Source organism: Cuculus canorus, chromosome 1 (genome assembly GCF_017976375.1).
Source record: "Cuculus canorus isolate bCucCan1 chromosome 1, bCucCan1.pri, whole genome shotgun sequence".
Lineage (NCBI taxonomy): Eukaryota > Metazoa > Chordata > Aves > Cuculiformes > Cuculidae > Cuculus > Cuculus canorus.
The window spans coordinates 30,487,765-30,513,921 of NC_071401.1; the positions used below are offsets into that span (position 1 = coordinate 30,487,765).

Here is a 26,157-nt window from a genome sequence, read left to right on the forward strand (position 1 = left end):
ACGTCTCAGTGTAGATGGCATAAGAGACTGGGCTTTTGCAGGTGATAGGAATACCTGAGAAAGTATCTAAGTGTGCTTAGGAGGAGCAGATAAGAGTGAAAAGCAAAAGTTCAGAACAGCAGGAGCAAGCCCATTAGAAGTTTTGTGAATCAAATGGAGTAACAGTATGGTGCTGTTAAGGACTGATCATTGCAATTTTTCCTGCTATAAGCCCCCTGCACAGACATCTTTCCTGTGCTTGCCTAGTGCACAACTCGGCTGAGGCAAGTGGTTGTTCCTTGAGAGGACACGCTCCAGAATAGACCAGGCGACCACACCACATGCACCCAGCCCTGCGTGTTGGCCTAGAAACCTGTCTGCATTTTACAGAGAGGTATAAAATACCATGGGTGAAGCCACACAACCAAGTAATGCAGTACAGTCCTCAAACAACTGGCTTTCCCTCTATAAGCAACAGAAGAGACATCCCTGTCTGTTATTATCTGTGGTCCAAATCCTCACCATTAGCTGTGCAATATAAGTGTGTGGGTGTGTGTTGATCATAGCTACAGGTTAATCATAGCTGCCTTATCCTCCACATGCAAAGGCAAGAGCTTTCGGAGTGTCTCATTACATTGTCCATATTGCCTGCATGCTTAAACCACCTTCCAGCTGACTGAAACAGTGAAACGAGAAAGGACTTGCAATACGATGGTTCCTTCCCATCTGACTGCCGTCCTATACACGTATGTCCTGGTATACACACACATGCCCAAAGAGCATGGCCCAAGGCAAACCCATAAAAAATAACTTCAGCTGAATTACAACCTCTTGTCTCCAAATCGGGCCACGTCTGAGCAGCAAGAATGCTGTGTATCGATACAACCATCAATAATACAACCATCAATCAGAAAAAGGAGGGGCGACAAGGGAAAATAATTAGGCTGTAGCTTCAATTGTGCATTCCCGTGCAAGGTACCCTGACTCGCCGCAGCGATAGCAGTTGACTTCACTGGTCTTGCTGCAGTTGATGGCTGCAGTAAGAAGCCATTGCTTTGCTGTCTAAACATGACATGAAAGTCAGTGTTCTACTTTTTATGGTCTTTTGATAAAACAAGGTAATGGTTTTTCTTCTAACCTCACTGCAGCATTGCCCTCTGTCTCCAGAGTACACAATTTCAAAATCCTTAGTGAGAAGATCAGATTGAGGCCCTCCTGCGCAATCTGGATGTAATTTTATGCTTTCCCAGTACTCTCTTGGAGTAATGTGTAAGCATGAGCTCTGTATGTAGGCTGCCACAGTAAAATGTGATGCCTGTACTCCAGCGTGAGGGTTAGTTGCCTAAAGTTACACTGCGATAAACACTGCTAGGAATGCTGAAGTGTAGTTTCAGGGGGAGGATTTCCTCTAATCCTAGCTTTACATCTAAAGATATGTTTAGAGGTGAAGAGGGAGGCAAATGAGGCTTGAAGACTTTCACAGAGGAGATAAAAGAGGCATTAGTGTTGCCCTGAAAAGCTGTGTGTTCCCAGGCAGCGGCTTTGTTCACGTTTGAATGGTTTGACTATAATTTTCATTTCCCTCCATCACAGGAGCTTCACAAAGTGACTCGCTCGAGCTGCCTCGCTCTGCGGGGAAAGAGAGACTGTAAGCAATGCAAACCTTGGTCATGTCACCATCTTGTCACACCGTGTTATATGTATAAAATACATTTTAAAAGCCAACTCAGTTTCACAAAGCATTAAAACTTCGCGGGAACAGTACCGCTAGAGGGCGCCGGTTGCACACGACTCAATTTCTATTTCTCAGCGCAGGGTGAGGCGCAGCGGTCGCCATGTCGGTGCCTCAGTGCCGCGGCGGGTGTGTGGTGGACACCACCAGCCTGTGCAAGCACACCTCAGTGCAGCTGCAGCCGCAAAAACTGCAAAACCTGCCCAGAACCAGGAGTGCAATGTTGCATTGCTGTGTTCCTGCTGCTCTCTTTTCCAAAGGGGCATCTGGAAAGCCATCCCAAGCTGGAGATGATCCCAAAGAAGCAATGCCTACACGCACCAGCAGTTCTAGTATATACAGAACACAGCTGCGTTGTGAGTTCACTTCAGACTCTGATTCCTCGTTCAGACAGCTCCAAGCTTGTGCACATGTATTCCTATATTTCCTCAGCTCCTCTTCCTGTTCATGTTTTGTGAAAGACATACTGAGTGCCAACTCTCTGCTGCTGCCAGGTTAGCACTGTAGAGAGCAGTCTTCTGCCCCTGGAGCCTGGTGCAGAGGCTGTGAGTCTGGTCCAGAAATCCTCATGGCATTTGGAACTCTTTAAGTCTGGAGACATTAATCAGTCCCAGGAAGCTTTACAGCCACTCCTAAGATAATGGAAGAAATTACTTAAAGATATCCCTAGAGCAGCTCAATGTGAGCAAACATTTTTTCTTTGGAAGACACAAGACTACTGTTCCTTGAAGGCATACCTAATCAGGCAGGAACTGACACATACCACCTCTTCCATGCTAGCCAGGCACAGCCCAGCTCTCACTTGGAACCAGAGGGTGAAGCAGTGTTGCTCTTGGTAATCATAATCATAATGCATGGAAGACAATGTAACTATAGTTCAGAGCTCTTCTGCTGGCAGCTCCAAGACCAGAGCACAGGAGGTTGTACATATCCATATTCCTGCATCTCCCTTGCAGAAACCTCTACTGTACTTTGCAGTGCCAGAGTTTATTTTCCTCACTGTCCGCAGCCGAGAACAGGTGAGAGAAAGCCAAAGGCTGCTGGTAAGTTTGCTGGGGAACTTTGTAGTTCCTAGATTTGTTACTGCTCTGAAATTATTTTAAATTTCATGGGCTCTTTAGCGTGCACAAAATCCTCTGGACTACATCAGTCCCAAACAAATTCAAGGACAAAATAAAAATCCCCCCTTCCCTCTGTCCCAAGGACCTTTTAGCTTCCTGCTCCTTTCAAAATCATGGGGTGACTGTTCAGACCACCTGCTCTATAGTAGGCATTGAAACTGCTGTGGTTTCAAATCAATTTCAAATCAATTTTCTCCTCTGTATATGAAGGTTTAATACACAGCAAATGGCAGTCTTCATGTAACTGACAGATTTCCCTGTTTTCTGATCTTCTGTCTTCACTGTAATGCCTCAGAGTTCTGCTAAACCTCTGAATTCCCTCTTTCAATTCTCTTTCTGCTACATTCATTTCTGCTTCTGCTTTTACATTTCTCTAACTTTGCTCCTGCTGCTTCTCTCTGTTTCTGGCAGCCTGTAGCTGGGTACTTGCACCGAGAGAACATTCAGCTGAATCAACTGAATCCACTGAAAATCCCAGCAGAACAAAACAGTTTGAGTTTTTTACTAGAATTGGGATAGCCGGTGGAGAAGGAGTCACAAAATTACTTTCATTCTTTAGCTCAATAGAAACCAGATTTCAGGTGTGTTGAACCAACTGAGTGAGACTTGGCTGCATCCTTGGTTGGGCCTTGGTCCACAGGCACCTAAACTCTCCTTGCAGCTCCCAGAGGTACTTGAAGACTCATTGCTGGGCACAGTTGGATTGGTTACCATTCTGTGGGAACCACACAGAGACAACATTGAGTTCACTTGGAACTGCTGGGAACGAAGGGAGGAGGGAAACTGTGTCTGCATAGCCACGCAGATTTTGGAACACTTCCCAGGCGGCAAAAAGCATTCCTTCTTCATCTGAGGTAGTTTCAACTTTTTGTAGCCATCTCACAGCAGACTTCACCACCCACAACTTAATAGGAATAAAATGATGTGTGGTGGAAAGCAGAAGGTGTGATGGGGAGGGACATAGCTGTCATCAAGCACGCGAGATTCATGGGGCCAGAGCGAGAGAAGTCAGCAGAAGGTGCATGCCTTTGTGGCTCAGCACTTATAGAAGCAGGAGGTCCATGTGTTGGGCCCTGCCCTTGATGCCAATTATGTAATTTATCCAACAACTATTTAGGGACAAATTCTGGGTTGTCAGCACTGGAGCTGAAATGTCCATCTGTCCATAGAAGTGCTTGGGCACAAAGTACATCAGGTTTTCATCTCTCCCATAACATTTCTCTTCTGTCTCTGTATCCCAACTGTCTTTATAGTGTTGTGAATACAACGTCTATGAAAAGCCATTACCAGTCTTTCCAACCTCAATTCACACAATATGGAATGGCTCTTAAGACACACAACAAATTCAAGGCACTTCCAGCTGAAGGCTGTGAAAACATCAGGTGTTGGGCAAGTCCCATTGATCTACACGAGGAAGATAAGGCAACAGTCCCTTTTCCCTGTTCAGTCCAGGTTGTAGCTGCAGGTGTTCCACAGTCAGGGAAGACTTAGGCACTGACTTTAGTGCATCAGGGTACAAAGTCTGTAACAGACCCAGGATAAAAATCCTTGAACATAATAAATGTTTGCCTTGGAATAGGCACAAGTGCAACAGTTGTTACAGAAATAGGAAGAGAATTCTTGAAGTATAGCCATGAAAAAATGCTGGATTTTTGCCACTTAACCAAAATAAATTAAAATCTGTTGCATTTAATAATTCTTCATCTGTCTTGTTAAGAGAGCGATAATAAAATCAGGGGGTTGGTTTTTTGAGTTTTGTTTATTAAAATGGAAGCTGACTTTCACTATTTTTGTACTGATTAGGGCCATATATGCATATTTCTTGCTCACAGTACTCTCGAGGGGGGCGAGGGAACAGGATGTTTTTCTGTATTACTTACTCATCAAATATTCTTTTTTAATATCTTCTGTGACGTCTATGTGTCTTTCCTTTAGCTTATTTCTGGAGAAGCAAAGGGCAGCCAGATGAGTGAGCTTCTGAGGCTGATTGCGAATCTTTTAATTTCACAACAAGGGATGTATGAAGTTATTTTCTATTCTGAGGAATTTTAGTGTAAGATTCAAAAATGCAGATGACATAGCAGAGAGCTTCAATATTCAAACATTTCATCCTCCTGTAATTTTGAGAAAGACCAAGCATTTATAGGCTGTTCACACCATATCTTACCTTGACCAGAGTTATATTATTTCCTAATACCCATCTGATGAATTAATAAACCAAAATAGCATGTATATAAAATGCTATGTATTTCTCACAAGCACTTTACATTCTAGACACAATTGTACATACAATATTTTTCCAATTATAATTTAAATACTTAGGCTATCTAGAAAGACAGGGATTGGTGTATCTGAATTCATTAGACATACACAGAGGACATCAACACTAAAGGCAACAAAGAGCAACGCAGTCTCGTGTGTGAATAATTCTCTTCCTACAGTTTCTGTTGAGTGGGTTCCACAGAGCTACATTTTAATTCTTATCTCATCAACACTTCACACTGCTTGGAAACACCCACACGTGATTTAGAAATACATTTTCTCTTTCCATATCATAAAAATTAAGTGTATGTGCACGTATATGGTCCAAATGAGAGAATGATCATATTTTGCAGATGGATATTTGACTTACAACTATTATCAAGATGCTTGCAAATAGTAGCTGGCTTGATTCTATTCGTACCTATTTCAGGTATGCAATTATCATTTACTGTTTTTGTTTAAATGAGCCTCTGACACAGGACAGGATTAAGAAGGGGGAGGGAGGGTGCACGGAATACGCCCAATGTATTCAGTGACACAATTAATATCCAAGTATGGTCCACAGCATTATAAAGTTCAACTCTCTTTTCATTTTATGTTGCTTATATACTTGAGGTTCTTTATGTCATTAGGAATAAAGCTAATATCACTATAGGCAATGTCCAGATCCTAGAAATCTTCTAATAATAGTGACATAAAATGAGAGAAAACAGAACGATGAATTAGAAACACTAATGATAAAGAATAATGGAGTCAGAATCCTTTAGAATGAAGGAGACCTCTGGAGGTCATCTAGTCCAACCCTGTAGCTCATACCATTTCTAACCACTATAGAGTGTGTAGGGGTCTATGTTTTTTATCTAGTATGGAACAGTGTGATTGCTTAGCCTATTGTCAGCATCCAAAACTGCGTTTCAGCTCCTACATGAACTGAAATGACCAGTAGCGATATTCTCTCCAGTCGGTGTGGATGTCGGGATGGGTGCCTCAATAAAATATCCAAAGCCAGGATGCTAGGTCTTAGCATTCCAAAATAATCTAAAACCAGACTTTTGCTTCCGTAGTCCAGATTCTCCACAGGGCAGTCAAATTTTAATGTATTGACCAAGTTTTAAAATGCTACATATTTTTAGCACTACACAAGCCAGACAGAAGAACTAAGAATGGCAACCACAAGACTGTATTTCTCAAAATGTTCTCAGCTAGAATGTCTGTTTACTGAAAATGAGCCACAGCTGACTGATACATTTAAGTAGTAAAGATGAAACATGACGAGGTATTTTAGCGAGCATTACAATCAACTTTCAGTCTTTCTGTCTTCTGCTACCCTGAGACAGTCCTTTTTTGTTCAGGTTAATTGCATGGCAAGAATGGAAATTAGTGAATGATTATAAAGTATGGCAAGACAGAAATCCTTGTTTGTGCTTATAAATGTTTTCAGTTAATAAAATGTCTTACCCAGATGGAAGATGTGATAGCAAATTGATGGTACACTGTAAATTCCTTCAGTGTGTGAATGTCATTAGGGATTTGTCTGATGGGGTTGTTCTGGAGCAACAGAAATTATAAGGTTTTTAATACTGAACACCTGAGGAGGGAAGTGGACAGGGAATGAAAAAAAAACCCTACAGCTGTCTGTCACAAAGCATGTCACAGTTCTGTTACATGTGTTCTGTGTTTCTGGTATCAGTAAACTATGCTGGAAGAACTGGGAAATAAGCATTATAAGATTAGCCAGTGCAAGTGCTCTATACCTAGGTACAGCTAACTGTTGTGGCCCGTTACAATTTTATTCACACTTGTAGAAATGGTTAATAAAGTGGCATAATCTGTTTGACTTGATAATGAAACTTCTTACAAATATGACACCAGGTAACTTAAAAATAAATAGGTATCTATCAAAATTTGTACCATATTGCTACAACACGGGATACTTCTTATCGTAGCTTCCATACAGTCACATCACAGCATAACACTTTCAGGTACCAAACAAGTTCACTGTGAATACTGACAACAGTATTTCAACGTGTTTTCTAGATCATAGAACAGCAAAGGGAACAATAGTACCAATTCTTTCAAAGTCACGGAAAAAAGGAATGGAATATTTATGGTTAATTTATACAGAACATTTGTTTAAGATTAAGGTTCATTTAAAGCTGAATGTGTCCAGCTAGAATTTTTATCCAAATCCCTAATCAACTATTCCTGATCCACCCTCTCACTAGGTACATTTATTCTGAAATATTAAAAGTCCATACCTGAAATCCATTATCTACCTCCAAGCTTGCCTATCAAGATAGAAATTCCTATTCCAATGGAAGCCTGAAATAGACAGTTGGGTGAAGTCCACAAACCATTTATATAACAGTGGCTTAGGAAACCATTGCCTCAGGGCACCTGGTGGGTTTTTTTGTCCTCCATGAAGGCAGAAACATAAATTCCGGCAGAGGATCCCACAGGGGAGTTCGGGTGAAGTTTCCTCTGGCTTGTTCAGCTAGGGTACTAAACTGCTGGTTCAGACCAACCAACAGACAAAGTTTAGATCAGCAGGCAAATTCCAAGAAACCATGAAATATTAAACCTCTAGTTCCTCACCAAAAGCAAGAGGCACTTTCTCTCATTTTTCACATCTGACAACTACTTTGTATGGTGTAACATAACCAGGACATAACCTGGGTTGAATTACACTTCGGCAGTAGGTACAGGGCTGAGCAGTGGCCACAAAGATTATGCAGGATACTTCAGAAAGAAAACAAGACACTGTAAAAGTACAGAGGAAACGGTGAAATAAAGTGAGACAGAAGAAAAGAAGAAATAATCTAAGATAAGGGAACTATAGAAGAAAAGCATGTAAATTGGTTTTCTCTACAGCTACTCTGATGTTAACAAAAGAGTTTTAAGTCATTCTAAACGCTTCTTTTTCATGCAGTGGTACAGTAAGAAATTTAAGATTATTTTTCTATGGATGAGGTTGTAAAGCCAAAAGATACTTTGACTGAAAGCTGATGTTGACTATTAAATACAGCAGCAGAAGTAAAGAATACACTTTAGAAGAAGAAGTAAAGAATATTCTTTAAGGAATACACCTGAAGGCTAACAGCAATCTTCTGGTATCCACTTGGGACTTGGACATCAGTTTTTCCTCTTCATTTTGCTTGCTTGCTATAAAATGGAAATTAGTTTCCCCAACATCCTCCACACTATTGCCCTCAGGGGCATTGTTAGAATCTATGACATGAAAAAAAGATGTCAGGCATTACAGAACTTCTTAGGTGAAAGCAAACATTAGGAAATAAAGATTTCATAAGAAGCCTTTGGCAAACATCCTACATCTAATCCTTGGGATCCTCTGTTGCCATACTCAGACAAAGCTCTCACACAGTAATCAATTAACTCCTACATCTGCATAAAGATGTAAACGTTGCAGTTTCTTTACCAACACTTCCTTTCTTTTTCCTTTGAGAGCAGAAGAATAAGTCTTCATGTACACAAAAAAGGGTGTCTGTGAGTAGAATTGAATCATATTCTACAGTAATGGCAGTAGTTTACCTTCCTCCATAGTAACTATTTGCAGTTAGAGGCACTACAGGCTTCTCATCGTGCTGGACTACACTTAACTCAAAACAGTTCAGAAGTTGCATCCTTCCCATGAGTGTTCTAGATCTTGCACCTTCAACCTCACTGTCACTTCAATGCCAAATCAAGATTGCAGCTTAATTTGTTACATCATAATTTCACTGTTTTGCTAATGCAACAGGATGTAGCAGCTGTACCCCTCAGAGTCTACGAGTGGCATGCTGCGTTTCTCAGAATCTCGTTCCCATAATGTCATTTTATGATTGTCAGCCCATGTAATCCATTTAGTTTCTCTCTCATCTTTATCTTACCTATAAAGAGTTCTTCTGTTTCAGGTTCAGCTAGCTTTAAGTAATGTACGGTATACACTTTTTCTTTCTTCCTTTTCCTGTGGCAAAAGTTCTTCTGCTGAACCAAATTTTCTCGATTTCTCTTCTAAAGTAATTTCCAAAGAGAAGTGCAAATTATAGTAGTGGAAGACATGTTGCACATACAGCCCTCCCTATTATTCAAATGCAGTAACAAAGACCTTAAACACAGAGATTCATTTTAAAGATTCTATAGATTCTAGAATGACATAGAATTGAAGGGATCTCTAGGAGATCATCTGACCCAACACCCTGCTACAGGGAGACCAAATCAAGGACCCATGAAAGTGTTAGAATTGCCTTCCTAAAGCTGGTGATAGACAGGCCGACGATTTTCAAAGTCTTCTGTAATGGTACTTTTTACAGTTCCCTTGTACCATCAGTTAATATAAAGTTACACACATTTAAGCCATCATTTGCTGTTATAGTAAAACATGACATTTCATTTAGGCATCACAAGCTATAATTTTGCTCTGTGTACTTCTCAAGTGGTGAGGGCAAATTCTAATACCCACACAAACGTAAGTGAAGGGTTTATTTTCTCCATGCAAGATGTGCTTAGGAAAAGCTTTCAGTAAAATACTGCACCAACAAAAAGGTACTAAGATATTTAATATTAATTACCTAGGATCATGTGTTTCTCAGGCTTTCTTGTTTCAAATAATGACGAATCAATACAGGAAAAGATCACTGTATTAAATTCAATCTGCAAGTTCTTCTTTTCAGTCACTAATTAGCTACTCAGGGCTTTGCAGTTGTAGTGGGGAAAAAAAGTGGCTTTTTGAGTGTTGTTTTCAGAGGCAGAGGGTGAAAAAATAAATATCCAGTGACACTTTCCAGAGTAATGCAGAAGAGAAATGGGCAAGGCCAGTGCTCTGTAATTTTTGCTGCTTCATATTGAAAGTATATATCATTTTTATGAGATATGAAACTACCAGGCCCACTAGGATTTTTAGTAATAATAAAAGCTCTCCTATGTGTTTGGATAGAAAAAAATGGTTTTCTCATTGCTTTGGTGTGGCATTTGGTTCCTTGTGTAGACACGAATAATTTCATATTAATCAACTCTGCTTGCAGCAATGTCTGGTAAAGAACAACATGCAGAGTCATTATTATAAACTAGACTTGGAGAATATCTGTCACCTTTTTTGGCTCTGCTTTCTCTGTCAGGAAACTTGCTTCAGAGAGAATAAAACTGGAAGAGTATTTGCTTATGGCTACTATCCTTATTAAGGAGATATGCATGTCTGTGTGGGAAACACTGGGCTAGAAGAAAAGTACTCAAACTGGGGCTGTGTACTGCCAGGCTGGAACTGAACGTGAAGAAACGGGTCTTAGAGTTGAAATTTTGTTTGACCATGACAAATCTGATGAACAGACAGTCATGTGTCTTTGGGTTGGATTTGCACTAAACTGTGGGATATGAGATAGCTGCTAAGGGAAGCATCTGTCTGCTTGACTTGCCCTTGAGCACCAGCAGGCACTGCTTTTCCATTTTCATCATTTGTACTCTTTATCACTTTAGTTAGGTATTGTGCAAAAATACTGCCTCCTGAAGACAAGAGAAAAAAAAAAAGACATTTGTAATCAGGCACACTCTGGCATCCTTTTTGAGGAAAAGTTCATGTGACAAATTCTCTATGCCCTATGTGGATTTTTCCTGTTCAGAGGAAATGCACAAACAATTAAGACTAAGCATCTCAGCACTGCTAATCACAAAATATGCTAATTTTTTTTTTTCAAACACATATGGAATTCACCTACACACTGTCTTGAATGATGTGTAGCATGGCAGTAGAAGAGTTTGGTAAGAAGCAAGATGGAAAGGGCAAGGTTTCCATGGTACCTGATGAGTTAGATAGTTTAAAAAAAGAATGTATGAGCAAAGTTCTACTTTGAACCGGATGAAATATGGCCCTTTCTATTGCCAACAAGTCCCTGTTAGGGATCTTGAATCTGTTCTGCCAGGTGCCATGTGACAATGCAATGAGATCTTTCACCTCAGAAGTAGATGGGGCTCCTTCAGTGTTCCTCTGTGTGCTCCATAGTGTTTCCTATACCACCTAAGCCTCAGGCTAATCCTAGTGAATGGGAAAGGGACAAACATTCAGGGAACTTTCATATGAAAAAAGCACCACAGATTTGCCTTGTTTTAAGTTTGATTATACCAGTGAGGTCAGTTGCGGTCAGGCTGTGAAAAGAAGACATGAATCAGCTTTTGGAAACTGTCTCCTCAGAGGGTGAACCAGATCTTCATCCGGATGAACAACTCACTGAAATTGCTTACCTCTCTTCACAGAATACCAAGAAGCTTAGAAATTCAAAGACAAGTGTGTGGTAGGATGGCACTGACCCCTAGAGCCCCACACCACTGAGGCAGAGGTTCATTTCATACGCTTCACACAACAGATGCACTTTGCTGCCAATACTATCCACAAAGACCTCATTCTTGTGGTCCATAGTGGTCTTCAGCTTTTTGGTCCACAATTTCCAAACAGTACTGCACCCAGCAGACATTTGGTCCTGAACATTTTTATCAACAAAGAAATACTTAGTAAATTATCCCTCATTTAACCTGTGTGGTTTCACAAGCTCAATTCCCTGTTCCCTTTGCTAGGAAGACTCATTTCCAGAGACTTGTGGGAGGAGATGTCACTCTATATCTCTCTGTTACAGCTCAGCTCTCAGAGAAAGCTGCGACCATTGGTTTATTTCCCTGACCTTTTTGCCCTCCATCGCTGCAGCTAACAGCTTCCAGCCCTCTGCTGGGCACAGTCCACCCCTTGACATTTCTGCTGCCTTTTCAGTCAACTGCTTCATTGTGTTACATCCTCACTTTCCATATTTCCCTGCAGGGGAAAAGGCGCTTATGCCGCACCACATTATCTTTTTTTCCAATCTCAGGGCTACCGCTCTCAGGACTCAGTCTCACACTTCGTGAAGCACAAAACAATTCCATCAACGAGGATGATCAAATTACCATTGCTGAAGAGTTGCTTGATGATCAGTGGGTGTGCTGCTGTATAAATATCTTTCAGGTGCAATGCTTACATTTGGAGAAATGATCCTTGAACAGCTCTTAGATTCTTGTCAGGTTTACTAAATACGTAACCTATAAATAGCACCCATCACTAATATGCAGTACTTTAAGGAGAGCCACCACAAGAGAACTTTGTTTCAGGATAAAAGCTTTATCTATCATTTTTAAAATGGTTTAAATCATTGAAACACAGCTGTGGTAGTGAGCCAGAAATATTTACATCAGTTTGGACAGCACCAGATTGGAAATGTATGGCACAGAAAGAGATTTTACCAGCCTTTCAAACTAACAGCCAGAAGTGCTTAATAATCTCAAGGGGCAAGTAATTATATCTTCTGACTTTTCAACCTTACTTCTCTAAGTTAATTTTCCTTGCTATTTTTAATACTGTTATAAAATTATTACTTTTAACATATTATTGTTGTTCCTTTAAAACTGATATTACATAATTATAATAGCGAAAATGTTATGACAGCATTCTCACAAAAGAAAACAAAAAGTCGAACTAATTACCATTTATTTCAAACAGCATAAAGATAATATAATTTTTTTTCTTTCTTTTAGCTTGTTTTATTGACTACGTGAAGACTGAGGATTTTTAGCTATTTAGATACTCCAACAGAATCACAGAAACTAGACAAAAAAATGAAAAGCCTACTGTGGTGTCTTCAAACCAGCTTGTGGGGGCAGCATTGTTTACTTTTACATTTACACACTACGCTTTATTCTAATGTGCTGCTCTGTGAAAAAAAAAAAACTTAGTAAAACTTCTGTATACAAGACTTCTGCAGCGTATTCTGGGGTCTGGCAGATTTGACTGAAGTCAGTGAAGCTGCTCAGATGCCAGGGTTTTCCTCTACAAGCCTGCTTTCAGGGTTGGTGCCTAGTTTCCAGATTTTTTTAATTATTATTTAGGTTTAAAATGTTTTGATTATAGATCATGTTATTGTTTTCCACTTTTATTTTTAAATGTCAGATCATAAATATTTAATAAATAGCTGCATTATGTAAACTGCAAAAAACTTTTAATTCACATATAGAGGCCCACAAAATGCCCAATTATTTCCGAACCATAAGGCACTGCAAGTGCTTTGTTTTAATTAGAAATCACTGATGCCTTTAAAATAATGTAAGCCAAGATAGGTCTTTTACATGGATGTATATGCCGAGAAGAGCAGGATCATCCCCTCAAACCTTATTTTTTTCATTTTGTCTGAACCAAATTTGTATCTCACTTCCTCTGTGATCAGACTCCATGTGATCTAATTTAATTTTTCCTGATACCAGCAGTTTTTCAGCTCTCCTTCATGTTTTTGGATGAGCTAGGGGGAATGCCCGTATTATTCAGACGACAGTGTTTGAGCCTGATGGGTAGAAGGTCCAGGTTTCAGCATGTGCCCTGATAACTCTTCCACTATTTTTATCATAGAATCATAGAATAGTTTGGGTTGGAAGGGACCTTAAAGATCATCCACTTCCAACCAACCTGCCACGGACATCTCTCACTAGACCACGCTGCTCAAGACCCCATCCAACCTATCCTTGAACACTTTTATGGAAGAGGCATCCACAACTCCCCTGGGCAACCTGTTCCAGTGTCTCACCACCCTCATCATGAAGAATTTCCTCCTTATGTCTAGTCTAAATCTTCCTGCTTCCAATTTAAAGCCATATGAAGAGTTTCCCAAAGAGATGCATGTCACACAGGCCATACTGCAGTCTCATCACACTGTGTTGCACTACTGGCTTAACTTTGAATCCATCTTCTTCTGTGCAAATAAACTATGCACTACAGGAACTGCTTCGTACAGTTTACCTTTACCAACATTCTCCCTCGATGTAGACAGTTTAGATGGCAGCTGAAGGGGAAGAGGTCTATGAAGCAGTTTTGTCTGCTCCAACATTTTCTGTTTTGCCTTTGCTCCTGCCAGATGACTGAAGATATTTCAAAAAATCAGAAAAATCTGATGACAAGGCAAAACAATAGAAATATCCATGTCTAGTTTAAGGTGCTGAATTATAAAATGTCTGCTCAGATAAACCAGGTGATAAAAGGACCATAAAACAGGAGAAGTGGCCGAAAAGTGTAGTTTTTTTTCTCAGTGATCAGTGAAGAATATTTCTAGTTATCACTAGTGTTTCAGTAGGTGAATCAGTGATATTATTAAAAGAAAAGAGCTATTCTGTGAACTTTGGAATGCAAGCATTAAAGAATGTTTTTCATCACCTGTGTCACAAAAGGTGAGGCAATTGGAATCCTTAATCTCTGAGCCAAAGAATGAGCAGCAAAATAGAGAAACACCCCATGTCAAGCATTCCGAAAGCTCCAGGAAAGAGTTTTCTGCTGCATAAACAGATTTAATAAGAGCAACACTTAACCCTGGTAAAAGGCCAAGCCTGCAAGTAGCAATTTCATGTTTCTTTCTGTCTTTCCATTAGTTTATAAATGCATACAATGATACTGATTTTGATCAAAGACTCTTTGATTTGGTGTCAGAAATCCTCTTATTAGTAGCCAAGTTTAGTAAAGCTCTGATTCGCAGTAATTTCCAAGATTATCTACATCCTAAATTGCAGAGTTTGAGGTGAGTTTTTTGGTGTAGAGCTAAAATGATCACACAGTATGAAGACTTCATCCTTTCTTTAGGGCCTTGTAGGACCTTCTGGAAATCAGGAGGAAAACACAGAAGAGAAGGCACTAATGAAGGTGACCTTGAAAAAAAAATGTATGTGTCATCAGGAAACTAATGGATCACAGGAAAATTTAGGAAGATTAAGAAAATTTTCACATACAGCTAGAGGCAAGGACATCTCTAAGAGAAAAAAATATTTCAATAATTTAAAGTAGATAAACCTGACATTTCAGTACAATTTTGCATGTCGACAAGATTAATTTAAATGAAGTGTAGCATTAGATAAAACTGTGATGAAAAAAAAAAATGCTATGATGAAAAGAATGAACACAATCCTGAAGTGTATAAGCAGGACTGTGTTCATATTTGACACTTAGCTTGTGGCCTTGAATGACAGTTAATCAAGGGGACAGAGAAAGGAAGAAGAGGAAGCTTGGAAATTAAGCCTGGAGTTCAATTATAGCCATGCTGAGTTTGAATAAATGGTCAAACATCACAAGGTGAACTACCACCACACAAAAATAACTGAAATCTGGCATTTTTCATGATGTTAACCAGGGGCTGGGGACAGCATCCTTGCAAAAAACCTAGAGCGACAGGAGGAAGAATATATTAATAATATAAAGAAAAAAAACAAACAACCCAAGAACAAAAAATAACCCAACCATCAATGCAGGACTTCTTAGAAAGCCAAAGAAAATGAGTTTCAAGAACAGGAACAAAACACTCCATAGCTGTGTCTGGACTCCTGTGGTGATACACTGCATCCTATCATTCCAGTCTTTCACTATTCAGGACAATGGTTTTCTGGCACCTGCCACATAGATCATGGCATAGCATGATAATTCAGGTTACAAGATTCCTCAGGAGGTCTCTAGTCCAACTTCCCTCTCACAACACTGTTGACGGTGAGGTCTGAGCAGATTACTCGGAGATTTACCAAAGGATGGAGACCCCACAACATTTCTGGGCAATCTGTGTTAGGTTTGCCAGCTTTACTCATATGATTTGTGTATCCAACAGAGCCTCAAAAGGCAGCAGGTGCTTCTGTTGAAGCATCTGAGATTGTGCCCTGTTGACTTGATTGACCTCAAGAGAAGCTTAGACATGTGTCAGATGTAGACATCCATGTGTACAGATGTTGGTCATGTTTCACCTGCCTCAAGGCCCATCACGGGCCTCTAGCTGCTGTTGCAGAGATGTCTCCTCATTAGATCCTGTGTCTTATTTGTAAGGCCCACCTGGGTATGACAAAGTACCCTTAGTCTCAGTGCACTAGGCCTGTGCTAGGGTCGTGAAATCAGTCATAGTGCGGAGCAGAATGTCAAAGACCAATTTGGACCTGCTTTGCAATGTGCTGTCCTACAGAATGAAGGTACGGAGTACAGGTATTGGGATGCAATGAGTCCTGACTTGGAAGGGGAATTCGAGACTGCCCCCTGCCCTACATCTCCAACAAGGTAAGCTGGCAGCCAAGTAGATGGATGCTGTACTTGGCGAAGATGTGACTGAACTGCGCTTCCTGTCATCAGATTTTATCACAAGCAGTAGTTCACAGTGTGTAGGAATTTGTTGTAAATAAGTTTGCTCTGAAGTGCCTCTTGGAAACCATAAACGAGCAATAATTTCTTGTATCTTTTTCTCCCATAAAATAGAAAAAAAAAATCAAAATGTGATATAACCACACTGTGATTTTGAATTTGTGCATGATTTCACGTTCATCTCCAATGGCTTTTCACTTGTCAAAACATGTTCCAAAACTCCGGACCATTGCTTCTAGCTGGCGAGTGTTAAGCTACAGGACCTCAGTGTTCTCTTACAGAGTGGAACAGAACTATGCAGTGCCTTACACACAGAGCTACCTTCCGTGTTTATCTTTACATTTGTTAAAATATCTAGCTTTCTTTTCACCTTAGATACTGGTGATATAATCTCTCTTGGGTAAATCAAATATGTTTTAAGAGCCTTAACTGAACCAATTGGATCCAATTTCTGATTTCTAATTTCCAACATAAGTGTTTAAGGCAAACTTATTTCAGTCCTTTGGACTGAAAAGAACTTAACTTTTGTTTTTCTTCAGAGACCATTTACTCCATATTGTTCAAACTAATCTAGAATGGAAATCTACAGTAGCTTAGAAATCTGGGTGAATTTTACTGCAGTTTAACTTTGCAGTGCCTTACAGAAAGCCAAAGTACTGGATATGCACATTCATAGCAGCATGTTTTTATCTTTTGCAGGAGTAGCTGAATATATGGCAGCTGACACAGTTATCCCAGATCACAATTCTGGAGGACCGAAATTTGTCATTGTGGTATCTTACGAAGGACTTCCTTCTTATTACGGACTTCCTAGCAGACGACTAGGACACATGCTGAGGCAATGGTTTCTATCCTCTCTTTGCCTCCTGAAAAAAGATGAGAGATCAGAGAAAAAGCTTGTCACTTTGTGCACAGGTTTTCTGACCAGAATTTTGAAGAGACATTCCTGCTATCTGTGGAGCCGTTATGGAAATACATGTACATGAATAAAATTAAGTTAATCTTTAACTCTGTCTCACCTGTAAATCTATGTCATCTCTGATCCCTTGGTCCCTTGTTTAATCTTTCTGTCAAGGTACCCGGTTCTATGGAATAGTGATTTCTTTTTTTTACTGGGAATGAAAGGTTCCTGAAAATGTTCTGTGCTAACTACAGGACAGTACGGTGCCCTGCAAACCCCTCTGCCTTCACAGAACCATTGTGTTCCCTTGGTAACAGAACTCCATCGGTAAGTTTTTTTAGTCCTTGAATACTTGACTATGTCTCCACCCGTTTTATGAGTGTTCAGCCACAGTCACACTTTTGAAATTCAGCGCTTGTTGGATAGCTTTTGCAGCCAGCTTCTTTTCCAGAATCTGTGGCACATTTTCAATGTGCTGTCCCCCGTGGTGTGACAAAATGTTGAGGATTGGCTGAGGGAGGTGGGATTGTTTAGCCTGGAGAAGAGAAGGATGAGGGGAGGCGGTATTGTTCTCTACAACTACCTGAAAGGAGGTTGTATTGCAGTGGGTGCTGGTCTCTCCTCCCACGTAACAAGTGATAGGAGGAGAGGAAATGGCCTCAAGTTACTCCAGGGAAATTTAGATAGGATATGAGAAAGAATTTCATTCTCCAAAGAGTGCTTAAGCACTGGAACAGGCTTTCCAGGGCAGCAGTGGAGTCACCATCCCTGGAGGCATTCAGTAAGCATGTAGATGTGGCTCTGTGGGACATGGTTTTGTAGGCATGGTGCTGTGGGTCTGATGTTTGGACTCGCTGGTCTTGAGAGGTCTTTTACAACTACAGTGAAAATTCTATTCTGTGGGATATTAATTGTGATTCTGGAGATTTCATTGCCTGTAGTGATTCCTTTAGGTTAATTGTACAGTGTTTTTGCTAGCTTGAATTTTAGTAAGTGAACTAATTACACTTGTCTAGGAGCTGTTTCCTTGTGCCCTTTCACAGTATGGCTGCTGCATGGTATTCTTTCAGCTCTCCTCTATTGAAGAGTTTTCTGTTCCTAGGGAATGGAAGGTTCTAGATAGAGGTCAACATGAAATTCTATGCAAACAGGAATATTAAACCCCTGAACTACTGTTTGTTATAAATCTGAGAACACGGAGGAGGGGAATTGAAAATCGGACCCCTGCTTTTGTTTCAAAACCAGAAAAGCATGAAGCCCTTCTTTAAGCCATCAAAAGCAGTATTGTATATTTTAGCAAACTGAACAGAAGCACAAAATGCTACAGAAACCAGCCTTCAGGGTGTGATTTTTCCCCCCTATACTTCAGTTGGATTCTATGAAATCTTGTCTGTGAAAAAAAATGCAGACAGAAGAACCTCCTGTTTCACGTTTGATTAGGAATTGGGGAATACACAGTTCTCATGGTGCTAACAAACCTTTTCACTGCTGCTCTACATGAAACTGCTGATCAGCAGGAGATACTACTTAGGGTCAGAACTGTGTAAGTGAAACTGTGGCTTAAAAGGCTGTATTGACAGTACCTAAAGATTAGGAAAAGCTGGAAGAACTTCTTCAAACCAGGAGCTGATTAAGCTAGGGAAATACAACCTACTGCCTAAGAGACTTTCCTGCATGATACAGAAATGGTTAAAGAGAGGATGCAATCAGAAATTTGCTCAAGCAAGAGTTGTCAGAGATAACCCAGGTAGTTTGGAATAATAAAGTTGAAAGTGCATTTCACTCTGGATGAGGATTTTTCAACAGTCGGACATCAGAAAACAAGTCTGTTTATTTTTCCTTTTAAACAAAATAACAACAATCCTCTATTAATTCCAGTTGCATATTTAAAACTGTTGAAAGGCAGTAGATTTCCTTGGCATTTGATGACAGCTCTTGTTCAATATTGCTCCCTATGTGGCTCAATATTGAAGTAGTTGCCGAGGTGAACTCATCTTTTCTTCTGCTGATTGACCCTTTTATTTTAAAAGGATGCAACACTCTCTGATTCTCACTTCTGGAGCACTGCTACTTTCTCCAGAGATTCCTCCAGCTCGTGTCTGGGTTAGTTTGCAGGACCTTCCAAATTTCTGCCAAGTAAAACAAGAGAATTAACAGAATTTAACATATCTTTGTTACAAGCCTTTCTCCTTTCCTTGCCTTGGATGCTTTTTGAAATGCTTTCTAAAGAATATGCAAGCTGCACACATCATATGAGCTGTTTCTTCTTTCTCGGTGTGATTGTTTCCCTGTATTTTTATAAGGCAAGAGAACAGGAGCTGCAAAGCCATGGCAATATTTCTGCGTAACATTTTGAATAGCAGCATTGGCATGTGACAAAATAAATCAGAGAAATGAAAGTTCAGGTGGGAGACTCGGTAAAACAGGTAAGTTTTCTTTGCTTATGAACTTAAAAGAACAGAAGAAAAACTTTAGGTAATGCAACGTATCACTTCTTGAAAACCATTCAGTCGCACGGTGCTTGATTTACTTATCTTCATTATCTACTCCTGCCTCAAGCCTGCCTTCCCCAACAGCAGCAGCAGAGTATGTTTGTGAATCCTCTCCCTTGTTTTCTTTGGGAAGCAACAGAGTTAATCTCCCTTCTGGAGAGGAAGAAAAACATTCTTTTAGTTGTAGGTTAGCTAACTACCAAAATGTATGCAAAGCAATAGCAACAGCAAGAAACATCCTACCTTTTTGCTCTTCAAGCTATGTGAAGGAGCCCATAGACAGCTCTGCTATTGCCAAGATGTTCAGGGGTGTCCCTGGTGGTGGTTGTTTCCACTGCCCCCTCCTTTCTGGGATGTCTGCAGAACCTTCCAAATCCAGTCTTTCTGCTGGCCTCTCCATATACTCAGGTTGACACTCCCAGCATTAAGAAGAAAGAACACCACCAAAGTTCACAGTGGAGCCTTCTGCTAGCAGGGAGGCAGGAAGAGATGGGAAGCGGCCATTGGTGTCTGCATTTTTTCACCCCTATTGCAGTGCAGGTGGTGGAGGGGAGAGAGTCTTGTGGTACGCAATAAGAACACTCCAGAAAAGGTCTTTATACAATACTGTATTTCATTCTCTGCTACTGACAGTATTCGTTATGCACATTATGGCATTTTACATACTGAAATAGATACCATTAATCTACTCGTCCCACATTTTTTTACATCTGAGTTTCAACTGGTTGCACCATTTGTCTTCATCCCTTTCCCCAGGTTTTCACCTGTCCTGCTGTGGCATATCTCCCTTTTTCTTTCTCACCCTGGGAGAAATCCTTCTCCCTCATCACTTTTTCAGTCCTGATATGGAACTTTGTAGAGGTGTAACTCATCAGTAGGTAACTGGTAACCTTGATACCAGCCTCTAGGTGAAAATGAGTGGCAAAATGAGTGAACATCTAAAGTGGATTGAACACTGGCACACACACTGGCTTGCTGTCTTCTGCATTTTACTTATGGCGTGCATGAGACAGACATCTCCTAATGTAGGACAAGAGCTTCTTGATGTTTACTCAACCAAATGGTTCCCCAGTTCCTCTGCATATCAGAAGAAACTGTAGAAGGAGAAGGAAAAGCATAATTTAATTTCAGTTGTTTCAGAGCTAGGCCAGAAATTTCTTCTCACCTGCTTTATGAGTAATTTTGAATGAATGATATTTTGGTTTCATGTTACAAAATTGAAGAGAAGAACGTATGAAATTCTTTTTCTTGACTCTTGCAGGTACAGAAATGGAATGTGTGTTGTTTACACTGGTGACAGAGATTTCACCGGAGAAGAAATAGTAGAAGGTGCTTTCAGAAGGTTCAACATTAAATTAACTCATCCTGTCAAGTTTGTATTTCTACGCTACCTTGTGGAAGCTTTTCTTTACCCTCACTTCACTTTGCTGGGACAAAATTTAGGATTGGTGTTCCTGGGCTGGGAAGGTCTTCTGAAGTTTGTTCCCGACATTTATATTGACTCAATGGGTTATGCCTTCACACTTCCCTCTTTAAATACTTAGGAGGTTGTCGTGTTGGATGCTATGTCCGTTATCTCACTATCAGCACCGACATTCTTTCTGGAATCGGGATACCAGATTTAACAATGCAGCCTTCATTACAAACAATTCTCTCTTCAGCAAATTTAAACTTGTCCACTACTACTTCTTTGCTTTCTTATATGAATTGGTTGGTTCCTGCAGTGATGTGGTTATGGTGAATTCTTCTTGGATGCTAAATCACATCCTTTCCCTCTGGAGAGCTGGGGCTTGCACTAGCATTTTGTATCCACCGTGCGATCTCCAGACCTTCCTGGATCTTCTACTGGAAGAGGAAAAGAGCATCATTGAATATTCCATTGTTTCCATCAGCCAGTTCAGGCCTGAAAAAGATCATCCTTTGCAAATCAGAGCCTTTGCTATATTGCTGAAAGAGAAGAGACTGGGACAGCAGCTGTCATTGAGGCTTATCTTAATTGGAGACTGTCGTAATCTCAAGATGAAGAGCAAGTAAAGAACCTGAAAGGCCTTTGTGAAGAGCTGGGAGTTAGTAACTATGTGACCTTCAGAATAAACATTTCCTTTGAGGAGCTAAAGAGACACCTGGCCAAGGCCACCATCGGCCTGCATACAATGTGGAATGAGCACTTTGGGATCGGTCAGTACCTTTTCTCAGTTTTCAACCAGTTGTCCCCGTTGGGGGGAGATTCAATTCATGATGAAGGCTCTTCAGTATAGGTGTCTAAGTGTGGAGGTCTGCATGCCAAGCAGGGGCCCAGCTCCCATTCTTCCAGTTCTTATCAGAGACAGTCTAGCTGAGGTGGAGCCTACAGGACCAATTAGATGACTAACCACTAGGTGCTACTGTTGAGCAAGCTGAAGTGCTGCAGATGTCAGAGACTGTTACAGGCATCCTCTGGTCACCTAAACAGACAGTAATCCCTTCTGTGCCTGCCAAGGCGTCCTGCCTGACCTCCACCTATCACTCTGCAAGGTCATGGGTCATTCCAAGGTTCTGGGCTTACTTCTATGAAAATCATAGAGTGCACATCTGGTTAGTGCACGCATCTAAAGATAGAGAAATGTTTCTGTTTTCTCTGATTTATAGGTAACCTGCATTGAATCTGGTTGACAGATAAAGGATGCTGAGAAATGTTCACAGATCTGGTTAAGAAGAACCTTTGCAAGTCACCTGGGGGTAGAACAGACTGGAAAAAATGAAGGCTCAGAGTGAAAGTGGAGTGAAAGAACTGACAGCAAATGTACACAGCACTTTCAGTTGCCCAAGAATCAGGAAAGGAGGTAAAACCTCCTTCAGGAAACCATGAAGTACCAGGAACCTGAAGTTTTCAGGAACCAGGAAATGAGCAGGGTGGATAAGAAGGAAAGTTGGAGACTGAGTGGGGGCAGTAGAGCAGACAAGAAACCCTAGTGTTTCTGGCAAGGAGGGAATATGGAGCTAAATACAGGAAGGAAAAAAGCAAGTCAAAGGGAGAGGGGACATGATACTCTCATGAGATTAAATTGACCATTATAGTTGGTGAGATTCTAGGTAAAAATCAAAATGAAAGCAGAACTAAGAATTAGAAAGGCTGTGGCCACAAAAAAATGGTTGTGGTCACTACTGTGGGGTCTCACTTAGTTCAAGATACCAGACAGCTGAGCCATGGTTCATCAATTCTGCAGAAGGGAAGAAGAAATTTGTAGTGGAGAAATTCAGGCTGGTGAATACACAGGAGAAAACTGAAGCATACAGGAGCAAAGGAAAGAGGTGTCTGTGATGAACCTTGCCAGGCAGAGACCTTACTAACGCAAGAAGAGCGAAGCCAGGGGCAGAAGAAAGCAGGAGGAAATAATTTACAACAAACATATCATGAACAGGGAGAGAGGCACAAGGTGAATTCAGATGTGGATCAAAAGAAACCTTGATACAGTTGTATTCTGCTCAAACCATGGCTAAATATCAGGAACTTTCAGCTGCATGGTATCAAGCCCAGGTTAATGTTGACCAGGAAAAAACATCTGTTCAGTGTATCAGCTTAGAACAAAACTCTTTACAGAGGTACCCTTTTAAAAATTAATTTTTTGGGGCAACATAGCAACAGTACAGTGTACTACACCATACTAGTAGGATACAGCACTGTGCTTGGTTTTGTTCTTCACCCTGAATCTTCTCCACTTTCAAGCAGAAATTTTCTTATCATTGTTCTTTCATTGTTATTAAAAAGGTGCCTTGCACAGCATTGTCCGACACCTTGGACCAGACTTAGTTCCTGCCTCTGGTATCACCAGAGCCTCACCATGCACACATCTCTGAAAGCTGTCCACACGGCTGGGATTTCTCATTATGGTTCGTCCATTCACAGAATAGCAGAATAATTTAGACTGGAAAAGATTCTTAAAATCATAGAATCGTAGAATGGGTTGGGTTGGAAGGGACCTTAGAGTTCATCCAGTTCCAACCCCTCTGCCATGGGCAGGGACACTTTCCACCAGACCAGGCTGCCCAAGGCCCCATCAAACCTGGCCTTGAACATCTCCAGGGATGGGACAGCCACAGCTTCTCTGGGCAACCTGTGCCAGCGCCTCACCACTCTCAGTGTGAAGAAATTCCTCCTTATGTCTAGCCTAAATCTGCCCCTCTCCAGTTTATACCCGCTCCCCCTAGTCCTATCACTACAAGCCTTCGTAAACGGTCCCTCCCCAGCTTTCATGTAGCCCCTTCAGGTACTGGAAGGTCACAATAAGGTCTCCTTGAAGCCTTATCTTCTCCAAGCTGAACAACCCCAACACTCTCAGCCTGTCCTCGTATGGAAGGTGCTCCACCTCTCTGATCATCTTTGTAGCCTTCCTCTGGACCCGTTCCAACAGTTCCGTATGCAACAGTTCTTCTTATGTTAAGGATTCCAGAACTGCACACAGCATTCCAGATGAGGTCTCACAAGAGAGGAATAGAGGGTCAGAATCCCTTCCCTCGCCCTGCTGGCCATGGTTCTTTTGGTGCAGCTCAGGATACGGTTGACCTTCCGGGCTGTGAGTGCACATTGTCGGCTCATGTCGAGCTTCTCATCAACCAACACTCCCAAGTCCTTCTCCTTAGGGCTGCTCTCAAGCATGTCATCCCCCATCATGCACTGAAATTGGGGATTGCCCTGACCCAGGCGTAGGACCTTGTACTTGGCCTTGTTGAACCTTATGAGGTTCAACACACAGGCCCGCTTCTCCAGCTTATCCAGGTCTGTGGATGACATCCTGTCCTCCTGGTGTGGCAACCGCACCACTCAGCTTGGTGCCATCTGCAGACCTGCTGAGGGTGCACTCGATCTTGCTCTCCATATCACTGATGAAGATATCATGAAGTCCAACTCTTAATTTAGCATTGCCAAGCCCACCACTAAGCCTTGTCCCTAAGCCCTACACCAACACCTCTTTTAAATCCCCCGGGGGGCACAGGCGGGGCCTTCAGGGGGCGGGGCTTCCGGGGCGGGGGGGCACGGCCTCCCGAGAGTGGGCAGGGCATGGGCAGAAGGGGGCGTGGTCTCGCGGGTAGTGGGCGTGGCCAGGCGGTGCCGCCCGGCGCGGTGACAGCGGGGGCTGCGGCGTCGCGCCCGGCCGGCACCGCCTGTTGCAGCGCCGCGCCTCGCCGGTAACTATCCTCTCATTGATTCTAATTCATAGATAATTTATTGTCTATAAACTAAAGCGGGACGAGCGGCGGTCGCGCTGGGGTCCGCCCGGGGCGGCGGGTGGTGCGGGCATGGAGAGCATCCGTCGGGGCTGGAAGCGGGGCTCGGCTGCCCTGGGGCTCCCCCTCTGCCCTGCTGGGAGAGCAGATGGAAATCTGGCGTTTCTTACTGCAAACGGGGTCGAGCTGAGCCAAACCTTTTCAAATTAATCTCGGCGATGTAATTAATCGCAGAAATAGTCCCGGCGCTGCAGTCCCAGTTCAGGCAAACCCCATTTGATGAATGGTCGAGACCTTGCCTGGGTGTGAAGTCTGTTGCGAGCGGCTTAGAGATGTGGAATAGGGCAGAGAGCGGTGGGACGCAGGAGTGGAGGCAGTTTCAGTAACTCTGTGAGATGAAAATGATCTCCTGAGATTGCAGTTAGGGGCTGATGAGTAGTCTGCATACGTGTTACGTGAACACTGACCACCCACCATCGTTTTCCGCGTCAAAAATTGCTTCGCTGATACATTTAATCTTACTATTTATTTTTTAAATTCCTTTTTTTGTCCACAGGGTCCAACTAAAGACAACTTCTTTATAGCAGTAATAGTTTTGAGAATTTCTGAAGGGCATTTCCCTTGACTCACTGTGGAAGTGAAGAAGCTGGTTTGCATGTTGCAGATGACTCTGCTGTTTGTCCCCTGCCTGCAAGGTTAACATTTCCCTACCCGTCTGGCAGCAATCAATTTTCCTCTCCTGCTTCTGCTTTTCCTTTGCACGTATTCCATTGCATGCAATGAGTGGAATAGGTTGAGGAAAAAATTTGGATGTCTTTCTACAAAAAATACTGCCTAAATGAAATTAAAAGTATGGCCGCAATGTGCATAATAGATGCCAGAGGGGAATTATTTATGTAACACACCAAGGCATTTACATTTTTTTTTACGTAATCATCATTCAACGATCAATACTGTACCCAAGTGATTTACTTTATCGTTGGCTCTTGTGCTTAGCAGTGTGAGAGTCAAAGCAAAAAGTCACAATGAAGAAATACACGCTACATTCTCACCATGCAAAATCACAAGCTCTCCCCCATGTGGCTGTAACATCATTTGGGCACTGGTGTCACCATCTCAGCACAGTAGTAATGGTTGCATTTCCACTGTGGTACTCAGAGCTGGCAGGACACCCCATTTTCCACCCCAGTACCCCTTTGTATGGGAGGCAGGATGGGGGGGTTCATGCCTGACTTTGGGTTTGGAGTTAAGGTATGACCAGGGTAAGCATCCAGACCTGGGAGCCCCCACACATTCCTGAGTACCTG

General features: G+C 41.7%; 1 protein-coding gene across 1 annotated transcript; it reads left to right on the forward strand.

Moving 5' to 3' along the window:
- The first annotated feature begins 1,814 nt into the window (after positions 1–1,814).
- On the forward strand, positions 1,815–21,903 carry LOC104056526 (GDP-Man:Man(3)GlcNAc(2)-PP-Dol alpha-1,2-mannosyltransferase-like). Its single transcript, XM_054056386.1, is given in 8 exon segments — positions 1,815–2,067; positions 11,943–12,049; positions 16,080–16,171; positions 20,121–20,237; positions 20,907–21,172; positions 21,175–21,246; positions 21,249–21,656; positions 21,659–21,903. Coding segments are annotated over 8 exon segments (1,560 nt in total).
- The last annotated feature ends 4,254 nt before the right edge of the window (positions 21,904–26,157 follow it).